Consider the following 13,203-nt stretch of genomic DNA (forward strand, 5'->3'; position numbering starts at 1 on the left):
CAAATTTGTTACCTTTATAATTTGGGATATTTTGGGAGCCCCTTGATGTGTCAAGCATGTTTTAATATAACAACACCATGATACCTATATACTTGTAGAGACATATATATGTATATGTGCGTAAATCAATTAAGCTGTACAAGAACGTTTATGCCTACTTTAGATTTGACGTATACATAAGATACATATGTTTAGGATTTACGCATGTGTATGTACATGTATAGGTATAGATAGGTACAATGATGTCCTTGTATCAAAACACTAGGAGGATGAAGTTATTATTTCTTTTCCAACTTTGGTATGGCCTTAATAATATATCTTGGGCAGCCATATTTCTTATTTTCTTCAGCAGGCTCTTATGTCCTTTCGCTGGCCATTTTAAACTTATGTCATTCTACATATGTTTGAATGGCTACTTATTTTTGTAACTTATTTTGCCACCTTTCTTTCTTCTTGCTCGTAACCAAGCATGCACCCAAGAGAAGCAAGTTTTATATATGATGGTTCTTTTTGCCAAAATAAGGGCAAATTCCTTAACAATTTCCAATTGTTTATAGCTCTACAATTATAATCCATATCTCAGTTGCATATTGCTTTCACAATCGCCTAGCGCATCACAGCCGCATATTATAGTCACAGTAGTATATCAAATGCACAATCGCTTATTAAAATCACAATAGCATTATTGAATGCATAGTCGCAGGTTGATCGGAAGATCATTCCATTTTGTACCTCAGTCACATTTTGTCTGCAACTCATCCCATATTGTTTCTCAGTTTCATACCATTGCAAAGATCCATTATTTTTAGCCTCTTATTACAGCAATGTGCATCACTATTGGTGTGAATCTTTCATACAGTGTCATGAGCCAATTCAAGGGCTACACTTCATAAGATCTCTGCTACACAATCACAACTTCTAGCAAGTGCTAACGATATTGTCCAAATATCACAACATCTTACCAGATCATGCACTTTTTCTAAGATTCTATTCCTTGCAATTTGATATAAGAGGTTTTGAATTCATAGCTTGGGAAGGGAAGAAAAGCATTGATAAACATAGATAAAATCTAGCTCCAAAAGGAGTGTCTTTTATTTACTCATGTTTTGGTTGTGCATATAAACTTAAGAGTTGAAGAACTTGTCATATTCATGATTAGATTTCTTATCGGAACTTTGTTTATTCCGAAAAGAGATCCAATCAGTGCAAAAGCTTATACAGGGGCATCTTCCATATGCCCTTGAGATAAGAGACAACACTCATGTAGAGACTAGAAATAAATTACAAAGCATCATGAATCTTTTGTTAAGCCTTAAGCCCAAATCGAGTAGAATGTAGTTGGTTGTGATTTTACAATGCTTAGATAGTCACCCTAGAAATTCATCAAGGAAGACCAGCAAGGTTGAGATGAAGGGTGTATACTGATAATTATTGAACCACGAATTATCCCTACATGATAAGAGAAAGAAAATCAGTAACTAATAAGCCAATAACAAAAATGTTTCTATACTAAGTCAGTTCACAGTAGTCCAATGTATAGGTCTTGTTTGTCAAGTCGAGCAATGGGTGATTGGGTACATAGTGTTAGTTTTGGAGGATAGCTGCAAATGTACTAAGAATTGCCTAATTTATTGGTAGGTACGTTCCAAGTGCAGTGATTTCTCTTTAAATTGTGGATGAGATATGTATAGACATGTCTATTCACTAATATTTAATTAATATAATAGTTTATTATTTAACTACACACACGTATATATATCACATATATAATATATATAACTTCAATTTAGTCTCATGAATATATCCAACTAAACTTACCAAATATCCTCTTAGCTAGGGAAGATAAATACATAAATTACACCATTGGTAATATACAGAATGACATAATTTTAAGGAAATCTTTGATCAAAAGATATCCATCATTTTAATATCACATTTGATATCATGAGTATTGGTCTCCAAAATATCAACATATGATATTCACCAAATAATGGCCTGCAAAATATCAACACACGATATTCACCATGTACTCAATAAGGTAATGGTCTGTAGAATATCAACATTTGATATTCACCATTTTGATATCACATGAGTATTGGCCTCCAGAATATCAACTTATGGTATTCACCAAATACTCTTTGGCCTCAACAATGTTGAGATGCAAGATATTCACCAAGTACTGTGTGTAATAGCCTCCTAAACATGAAGTTGCATGATATTCACCAAATACTCTTTGAGTAATGGCCTCCAAAATGTTGAGATGCAAGATATTCACCAAGTACTTTGTGTACTGGTCTCCAGAACATCAATTTGCATAAGGTATGTGCACACGCATTCTCATAATGCGCACCCAAAAAAATGTTTATGAGGTATGTGCACACGTATTCTCATAATGCATACCATATAAACATCCACCATGCAAAGTATAATCTATCATGATCTACATAGACATCGTAAGATATCCATCATAATAAACACTTAAGTTATTGTAAGATCATCACCTTTCAATAAATTTTGCAAATACAAGTGATGATCATTAGGAAGTCATCATTTCCTCATAATGTACACAAGATGGTAGGCCCATAAAAATGACATAGTCATGAGGTATATTCATGAATCACACTTCTCTTGACTGCTACAATTTATTGATCAATAGAGAACCCATCTCAACATGGTTTACTCTCACTAAATCAATATGACTGAGATCACCAAAGGTTAACTGAATCATATCTTCTATCTGCTCCCTTTCTTTCAAGGTTGCCTCTAATGAAATGTCACTCCCTTTGAATCTCAATCTCTTGAACTCCTCATCCAAAGTTGTGTTTGAAGAAATGTCAGACTCCCTCTGAATCTGATATCAGCTCCCTTTTCCTGCAATAGCATTCTCGGAGGAAAAATCAAGGCAAATGCTCATATAGAAATCAAATATACCAAGCATTGCCTGATTTATTGGTATGTGTGTTCCAAGTGGAGAGATCTCCCTTTATATTGTGGATGAGATATGGACATGGGACATGTCTATTCACTAATATTTAATTAATATAATAGTTTATTATTTAACTACACATGCATGAGCGCGCGCACACACACACATATATAAAACTTCAGTTTAGTCTCATGAGTTTATCGAACTGAAGCTACCAAACATTAACACGTAGTGCCCACACAAATCCTTGGCCAGGGTAGTTAGTGACATGCTTACTGCTATAATCACTAGAGGTCAAGGTTGCCAACAATTGGCATATAGGTTGATGGAAGGTATCCAAAGCTCAATTGGCTACCTAGCCGACACTCTTAACACTAGGATGCTCAGTGGCAAGACAGTGATGTCCCAAGCCTAATCCCAAGGCAAGGAGGGCCTTTCTTAGTAGAGATTGTGTGGGGATACTTAGGGGTCCATAGTTGGGAGGTTAAGCCCTTGGCAATGCTTCTCTCTTCCAGATGCCAAGGCTTGCACGACACAAGGATATGATCTGCACGCAAAATAACTACTTTTCAGGTACCTTACTTTTATTGTTACAGCATTTCTATTCAATGTATGTTTAGATGGCTATTATAGTTTAATTAGTTATTCTTTCAATGGATTAAGAATCACTTAATCTATTAAATCTGTTGTCCTTTTCATTTGAATATATAATTTGATGTTGTAACTATATTTCATGTGAATGTGATATGTTGGTCGTTATAACTATCTTTCATATGATTCTGAAAGAAAATGTTATTTTGTTAATTAAATCAATTAAATAAGAGTGGAAATTTTAGTGTGTAACAAATCTCATTAACTGTCAAACTACACATATGCTATCTCAACATCAAGCTAGAATACACGTACACCTACCAATGTCATACCTTCCTAGCGTTTGATGTATGGGCTAAGATTTGGTACAATACCTATTTTGTCCAGTATTGTGCACCAAGACTTAGCAATAGACTTTAACTAACACTTAAAGCACCTTTTAGAAACAAGTCATAACACTTGCACTCACCAATAGACATTTCAAAATCCAAATTCCTCATCAAATGTTTGAGGATCATCATCACCACCTTCATCAATGTCACACACTTTGATGCTTTTGGTTGCCACTGATGCTTCCAGCTTAAGTTTTCCCATTTAGCAGGTCCTGTAATAACCCCAATAGGTTATAACTTCTTCAACACCAAAAATCTTTATACTTCAGTTGTTTGACATTTCGTCAAACACTTTGCAAGCAAGCTTTGATACCACTGTAATAACCCTCCTCAAATCTGCTCTCAAAGATGCTGATTGAAGGCTCAAAGAATTTTGTCAAACAATTCACATGCAAGAGACATATGACTGATATAGTATTTCAGCTTGCTTTAAATGACTTTTTTTTCAATTTGCATCAATGAGAAACTTGTGCTGGAAGACTCAAAATGGACTACACAATGACCTAACATGATTGTGCTCCTAATTTTGACAATATTCAGTGCATATATTATGATCTAAGCATGAGAAAAGAACACCTACAGCCAACTGGCATTTTTGCAAACAGTTGGTATGCAAACTATCTAGCTGATAAATAATGAGATTGAATTGCTTAAATGACACCAGCAACTATTATCTTTTTGATTGCAATCAAATTTCTAATACAATGCTCATAAAATATGGCCAAGACTTTGGCATTTACATGGATTACAAAATGACAATGCTGGTATAATGCACACTTACAGCTGAAACTTATAATACCCCAAAAAAAAAAATACTAACAAAGGAACCTGGTTGTAGATGGCTGTAATAATTTTCCTTCAATGCTGCCCCTTCTGCTTTACTTTTTCAAACTGTTTTTTCGGCTTGCTTTTACAGTTCCACTTTTTCCGCTTGCTTTTTCGATTCCGCTTTTTCCGCTTGCTTTTCCGATTCCGCTTTTTCCGCCTACTTTTTCGGTTCCGCTTTTTCGGACTGTTTTTTCGTTCCCGCTTTTTCGGATTGCTACCCTGTTGAATCTCAAGACCATATCTTTCAATGGCGTCAAGATTTTCAGCTTGAAGGGATTTCGTCCTTCAAACTATTGAGACATAACCTCCAGAAAATTCTCCAATTTTTTTGATATTTCCAACCATGCTTAAAAGAAGCTCTTCCATTTCTTTTATAGTGTTCTCACAAGAGCTTCATCCTTCGTTTTCTCAATGTGGGATAAAACATAACTCCCTTTATGTAACTTATGTCTCCAATGTGTTATAAAATAAAGGGGACTTTTAATTTAAATATTTCCCACAAACTATAGTCTATGCATTAATAAAGTTAAATATTTAAATTTAACTTTATAAAATAGCTTTATCAATGCATAACAAATCTTATCAATGATAAACAAGTCTTCTTGTCGATTTTAAACAATTACCATCGACATACCGTTGCCACTGGATGTCCGCCCAAGTCCAAGATGACTTACTATAAATAGTAAGTATGCCCAAAGTTGCCTCAAAACCCCTCAGAAAGACCTGCAACTGAAACTATCTAGGCCAAATGGCCTCTAAGCCCCTTTAATGTCCTAGTTAGCCTACGGGACCGTGGGGAAATAGGCTAACGACAACATCATGCTATGAATGCTAAAAAGGGGACATTACAGGTCCTTAGCCCTTTAAAAACAATTGATTTCAATATGACCATTTTTGTTACAATAGTAACATGTATGACAATCTTTGGATGGGGACTCTAGATTTACTATTGATGTTCTCACTTTGATTGATGGATTCATGTTGAATAGATGTACCTTGAATTGAGTTGCAAATGTGTTTTCTATGTCTTTTGAATAAAAACCTTCAACTTGTATTTGTCTTGCAGAAGTAAATATGATAGTTTGTCGAAGTCAAGTATTTGAGTTTTGCAATCAAGTACAATGATACAACAAAAGCTCCTTAGGATGTTGGCAACCCTCTTCATGCTAAGTTGAGCACATCTTCAACTATCTTTTTCTTCATAAACACTAATTGATAGTCCACATCCTTAAGACTCATGACATAGGCTAAAACTAAACCCTCCTTCTGGAGATTGAGAGGAGTATAGATGATTCTTCAAAGACAAGCTTGCTTCTGAAGCTTGGTACTTACAAAGAAACTTGTTCCACAAATCTGCAACAGATTCTTCATTGCGAATCTTAGGAATTAAGTCATCTCCAACAAACAACTCTACCATCAACAAGGCTTTGTTAAGAGTCGTGACGCTTGTCATAATCATCGGCATCAAGATCTGGTCTCTTCTCTTATATTAGCACAATCCTTATGTGATTCTTAAACTCACAAAGTATAAGGATTTACGACTTCAAACATCGTTGTTAGTGCAAGTCAATTTTTGTGACTCTAGTAGCAACAAGGCTTGGATCTTTGCGACCAAAGACAACTTTGAGTGAGACTCATTTCATTAGTTGTAAAGAAAGAAAATATACTTTCCCCTTGTTACGAACTTCTTACAAGGAGTGTCAAGTACCACCTATGATGCACTCCAATTATAATTAATAATTTTTTATTTTTGACAATTTTAATTTTTTTGCACTCACAAATTTATATAGACGTTCTTTTTATAAAATGATAATTGATGACGAAAAAATAAAACCTATTTTAAACCAAATAAGATTACTTGATTTGACTTAATGCAAAACAAGTAAACTCAACTTTACACATGCTACCATTTCTTAGATGAATAAAGCATCGTAAAATATAACCTACAACCCAAAATAAACATGTATGCCCATATCTTGATAGCATAAACAAAAAGAATCTATAACTAAGCCAAGTCAATAATGAACACTAATACACAAAAGCAAATGAAATTATGACCTTGATTTTTTGCACTATCAGGAAAGATTCAAAATATAAAACTAATGTATGAGGTCATCAAATGGACTACTTATGTAGGAAGCAATAGGTATTCATACAAGGCATAAGAATTGAATCTACGTAGCCGAGATTTGACCATGCGATTTCAAAAAAAATCTATGTTGTTATTCGATTTAAGTTTGATATGGTCACCCTTCATATAGAGATCAACCTTGCATTTATCGAGACTCGCAATTATAAGACAACCTAAAGAATTTCACTACAACGCAAGAATGTACACAGATCATGCCGAGCAATTATAAGACCATCGATTCCTTAGGTGGCGCGATTCCATATAAATCTACAAAAGTACTTTTGCAAAAAACTATGTGCAAATGACCTTTGGAAGAGCAAAGTTTGTGAATTCCAAAAATAATGTCCACAAACTACAATTACCAATCTAAGTTCCATGGCGATGTCTCCCTTGCCATTTTGGGGTTGTGCCCATCCTAGGGATGAAACAAGGACACAAGAACAAATTTTTGATGTCCCCAGACTCGTCGCTTTTTTGCCATATTTGGAAATATCCCTGAAATGACCAAACTTTGTTTTGTAGGAAACTTGGGGACGACCAGCAGTTTCAGGGACAGCTTTGTCATCCTTCATCTGTCCCTGACACTATTGGCCATCCCCTTCTTTCCAGCCACATAGGCCTCAAAACACTCCTAAAAAATCATTTTCTATTGATTTTTGTTGTCTGCGCAAGCTCCATGTGGTCTTAAGGACATTAAAAAAAATGCAAACCCTTTTGTTCAATTAAAAGACTAACTCTTCTTCTCATTTTTAGATTTTCCATACTTGCTAAGAGGAAGAAAAACATAAGAGCAGCAGTGAGGAAAGATTGCATTTGGTATTTAGTATTTAGTATTTACTATCTTAGTTGGACTTCTCTTTATGTCATTTTGATTTCATGCATAATACTTAGAGCCTTTAAGCATTTTGATTTTTGTTATATGTATGCTATATCATTGTAATGGAAGTACTTAGTATTTGTCATTTGATAATTTTCTATGTATTGATCTTCTAAAATACCTATAGTGAATGGTTTATCAATGTTATGATATGCATATTTGAATTATGTCTCTATATACAAAAGATTCCTTATGTTTTTAATCCTTGTCCCCTGAGGTCCCATCCCCTAAATTTTGACTTCAATACATATCCATGCAAGAAACACGTCCCTACCCTTAAAAAATCATTGTCTCAAAGACTTCGTGGAGCATAGTTATCAATAATCTATTTCAATACTTCTCTCAACTTCTCATCACCATGGGGTAGCATGTGACCGCTCAGGGCTCCTTTGCAAGGCTTCTAGTTCTAGAAGCTCCTCCTCATATGAAGATTTCAAAAATGCTATGACTCCTCAGCTAAATTTGCATGCATAGTGCTAAGATGTCCTCCTTCTTCTTATTACATGGTTGCTTGATACACATCTAAATCAAAAGACACAATGTTGCCACACACCTCCATATGTCCCTTGTTGTGTCAAAGAAGGATGCTCAATACACAAAATAATTCAACACCCAAGTAGTACCACTCAAAGAACTTGCGAGATGGGATAGTTAGACATGGCACTAGTTCCTCATGTGCCTCGATCAATTACGTTCTTCAAAGGCATGAAATCCCCCACATGCCAGAATATCTACCTTCTATAACAAGCTACACTGATCTAATATCAAAGAAAAATGAATTGGCTCAAACTTAGTAGAAGATCAGGCTAAAATAAATCAGCTCAGACTTGCCTCGTGATATGTATTGCCTTTCCTTATGCTTGTAGTTAGATCAATTCAATAAATGATATGATTTGCCTCTCTTCAAGAATGATGTTGACATTCAACCTATATACTACATCTTTGCCCCTTGATGTACCATAATACATGCCTATTCCTCCACTAAGCTTACTACAAATGTGTCACACTAATGATAGAAGGATTAAATCATATCACTAAACAATAGGCACATAAACAATAATGCTTTGATACCATATTGGAATTCAAAATTACAAACAAAAATTATAACGTATTCTTTTCAATTGCATAAATCATTAGATAATATCACATCTTTATATTAGTTTTGGTTCCTACATTATAGGAACTATTCCATAATTAATGGAGTTGATTTAACCATAGTTCAAAACCTTAGAAGTCTTTTTTTCAAGCCACTTCTTTCTGCCAAAATTCTAATACATTACTTGCCAAGTTTTTTACCCAAAACTCCTTGAGTTTTTGTCAAGTTTTTCAAAAAAAAACAGCACAAAAAGAATATAATGTCTGGGACACAAAAAGCTCATTCTAAGTTCATTTTGACTGACTTCTTTTGCAGCTCCATGAAAAAACATCCTCATTTGCAGCAATTTTCTGTAAATGAGTGAAGATTTATAGCTCATTCGGCTATGTGTGCAATTGGATCTTGTTCGAGACCATCCACACAAAGAAGACTAATAAATTAGCTCAAATTGTCCCAATGACCTTGTCTTTGTGCAATGTAATCTTCAAATGCGCACAAGAAAGGTAGAGGAAATATGAAGTGGTCCTATTGATTTGGATAATATAGATCCTTATAATGATTGGACAGCACAAGAGCAACCTCCATTGTGTACTAAGGATGACATCTATGCTTTGGAGAGGCAGGATATGGAAGAGGATGTGGGTGTACAATACCAACATTTCCTGCATCTATCAGAAACAATGCACTTTTGCACACAATTGCTCATGCTTTGTTTTGAATAATGCTTGCCAATTCACAATTGAGACAAAATCGAGCTAAAATAATTCAGTACTGTTATCAATGTGTGCTCAAGATGACCGACAATCTTGCACAAAGAATACTCAAATTCACAATCATTTTATGTGTCAACTGCTGCAAGACGATGAAGAAGCTGATGTTATCAGGAAAAGAAAAGTTGTCATGCACTAATCATTTTATCCATAACTGCTCGATGATGAGGAAACTTAGAAATTAGTGTTGTCAGAGAAAAAATTAAGTTTTCATCAACTTTCGAACACAAAAGTTACATTTGGTTTCTCTAATTACCAAAACTATTCTACAGATTATAAATTCTCCACTGGAACCATTATCGAAAAATTTAGTTGTATTTGATCACAATCAAAAAATTATGTTAAATGAAAACAAACTGGAGAAGAAAACTCACAAGCACAGAAAATTTGGAAGAAAAAAATCACATTAGTATGCACTGAACCACTGCCTCCTGTGACTAACACGCTATACAATAATCTATATTCTTTCTAAATTGCAATCAATTAGTAAGGCCCCCAAACTGTGCCTTTAGGGCTTTGTGAAACAACTTAGCGGACCCATTTTAATAAGATAGAATAGCTAACCAAGGAAACTCGGGGACTAGCCAAAACAGATGGAATAAGCTCATGAGCAAATATGGGTACGAAAAAGAATAGATCACAGCATCCAAACTCTAGCTTGTTGCGGCCTTCTCCTAACCAGCAAACAAGGTTGAAAAGCCCAAAATAATTTATCCACGTACGTGATAAAAAAGAACAAAATGAGGAACAACTTAAATGAAATATTTATTATCTACCTGGAGGAGGTTATTAGTTGTCTTTCCCATGGCAGATAAAACAATAACAGGCCTTTCCTCGTGAAAACTGAGAATTAAATCAGCAACTTCTTTCATTCTGTCAGCTGATGCGACCGAAGAACCACCAAATTTCATGACACAGCTCAACTGTTGCTCCTCATTCTTCTTCTTTCCACTCTCTGTCTTCTCGACCACCGCTGTGCTTCGGCTTTCGCACCTGCTAACCACATTTTCCCTTCTCAAACGACAAACATTGGAATCTCCCAAGACGCCGAATGCTTCAACTGACGGAAAGCTAACCTTGGGGCAAATGCCAATCCGAAATGATACCCCTGTGACGTTAAACCCTACGCCCCGCCGATTCAAATTCAAAGACGGCAACTGAGATGCCGCAACGGCGCCGGCCATCACGAACTATTCTGTAAAATTACAGCAAAAGGACAAAAAACTTCAAAAACACAAAATAGTAAATTATCAAACGATACGGGTATAAATTTTGCAGAAACTGCACTCAAATACAACACGACTGGAAAATGAACTCGGAGGAGCAAAATGAAGAAAATGTGCCTGAATGGGTCAAAGACTCTGCCAAAGTGTTCTGACAAATGACATACAAATGAACTCTTTCAGCGGAATTCTCTGCGACTCGTCGTTCCAACAAATACAGTACAGACAAAAGAAAATGACAATGCTACAACTAAGATTTTAAAAACTCCGAGAAATCCTCACAGCTATACGGAAGATTAAGATGACTAAAATCTTGGGAAAAAATATCATTTCCGCGTGAAAATGATACGCTGGACTAAAATAAGTAAACTTGGGATGTAAAACATTCATTTATGTCAAAAACTTCACAAACAGAATAATCACATCAACTTAAATGCCTTGCAATAGGAAGAAATTCCGTTTCACCTGGATAAGATGCAACGCTTCCTTTTTGGGAGCACTTGGCGAGAGGATCTGTATCGAAATGCACAAATTCTCAGCTTAAAATGAAAGAAAAAGATTTTCCAACATTTCCAAAGAAGGCTGCATGCACAGTCTAAACTACGAAAACAAAAGAACAAAGAAACGCCCAAATAAACCAATGATGTCAAAGTTGCAACCAACCTTTATTGATTTGAACTCAAATTCAGCAAAATCTTTGCTTATATCCTCCCGCCGCCCCTGACAAATAGTTCCGCCTACCAGTTACTGAATACCGCACCAGTCACAGACCTCGTTAACATTCAAACATCTTTTGAAAGTCTCGATGGCCAATTTGACTTATATATTATGATCTGCCATCTGGAGCGTTTAACCTGTGAGCTTGACAGTGTAAGGTACAGCGGCGTGTTTTGCCTGACACGCATCCAACGGAGTAGAGTTTCTCCGATAACCTGGGGGCATCTCTGAACCGTTCGATGCAAGAACCACTGTGAAGCGCGTAAACGTAATTATATTCTAGTCTTATTTTTTTCTCTGTGGAAAGGGAAGCAAGCCAGAATTTGAAGCAGCTGCCAATTCAGAACTTACACGTGGCTAAACTGAGCGCAAATGGATTTCCTCGCATTTGCAGAATTGGAACATGTGAGAGATATCACAAAACCTTTGGCTAGAGTCCAAAACATTTGGCTCACCTTCCAACCCTAAAGACTAAAGACTATGGATATTATGTTGGGCAATTAATTATTTTCTTCCAATTATTAAAAAAAAATTGGAAGGCAAACAAACGTTGTTGTGTGAATCAAGGGAGGGAGAGAAGATTTTTTATGATCAAAGACTAAAGACTATGGATATTATGTTGGGCAATTAATTATTTTCTTCCAATTATTAAAAAAAAATTGGAAGGCAAACAAACGTTGTTGTGTGAATCAAGGGAGGGAGAGAAGATTTTTTATGATGACGATGATCATAATTCATTGTGAAATAGCCGATTTAAGGAGGCATTTTCAAAAAGTCTTAAGTTTTGACATTCTATTTGAGATGTATGTTTCTCATAGATGGTTCTCTCGATTCTTTTGGCTTCGTCAAAGTTATTAAAATCTTTCTTTTGTTCATTAAGGTTAAGGTTAAATTTATATCAACATTATTAGATTTTCACAATTCAGATATTGAAGAAAAAAATAAGATTTGATTGTGTGTGTTTATTTAGTATGTTTGTAATCACATTCTATGATCCATCATCGAGATGAGAGAGAAGGATGGAAAGATATGTTAGTGATGTAATTAGGAATTGGATCTTACTATTTAAGGCATGGAACAAGTAGATGGATAAATTATAAAGAAGATTGAGAAGAAAGAACATGCACTTTATTCATCAAAGGATGAATGGCATATTACATTTGAATGTATTACTCGTCAAGGTATTTTCAATAAATATAACAACAACTTTAAGAATGTATAAACCAACTTTTTTGAAGAAGCAAGTCTTCACAAAATTGATAACTTCTTGATAAAGATCGTTAACCAAAGGGTTGATATCAAGAAGAACATGAAGATGGCTTAAAATGTGATTCTTGCTTTCTTAAACTATTGGTCTTATAAATGACATTAAAATATCTTCCTTCAATTTGAAATTTGGGATTTAGAATAGCATAATGATCATTGGAGAATCAATTGACCAATCTAGAAGTAAATCCAAAGTGGCTACTAATCTTTGTTGATTGAATTTCTTCTTAGGTAATCTATCATCATGACAAATTATTCCTCCTCGAGCAAAGTATTTAGAGACTTCAGTTTTAGAATATCAATATGAATGAAGAACTTTTAATGACACCCTTGAGATCAAACGAGCTAGAGATTAGGAGTTCCAAAAACAAAATGTCATTTCATTT

The 13,203-nt window shown here is 35.1% G+C and overlaps 1 protein-coding gene across 4 annotated transcripts in view; it reads right to left on the minus strand.

Annotated features, from left to right (window-relative positions):
- Window positions 1-11,936, minus strand: part of LOC149539666 (aspartokinase 1, chloroplastic-like) — a 93,061-nt gene extending 81,125 nt beyond the window's left edge. For 3 of the 4 annotated variants that reach the window (XM_089800890.1, XM_089800889.1, XM_089800887.1), the window contains exons 1-3: window positions 11,498-11,848; window positions 11,300-11,347; window positions 10,388-10,806 (exon numbers count right to left, since the gene is read on the minus strand). In XM_089800890.1, coding sequence (XP_089657016.1) covers window positions 10,388-10,795 — 408 coding nt within the window. In that variant the 5' untranslated portion in view covers window positions 10,796-10,806; window positions 11,300-11,347; window positions 11,498-11,848. Of the gene's footprint in view, window positions 1-10,387; window positions 10,807-11,299; window positions 11,348-11,497 lie in introns of all 4 variants that reach the window. The other variant, XM_089800888.1, reaches the window with a different exon arrangement.
- Window positions 11,937-13,203: the final 1,267 nt, after the last annotated feature.

Source organism: Cupressus sempervirens, chromosome 9, assembly GCF_028749045.1.
Source record: "Cupressus sempervirens isolate cs-2001-9-10 chromosome 9, ASM2874904v1, whole genome shotgun sequence".
In the NCBI taxonomy this organism is placed as follows: domain Eukaryota; kingdom Viridiplantae; phylum Streptophyta; class Pinopsida; order Cupressales; family Cupressaceae; genus Cupressus; species Cupressus sempervirens.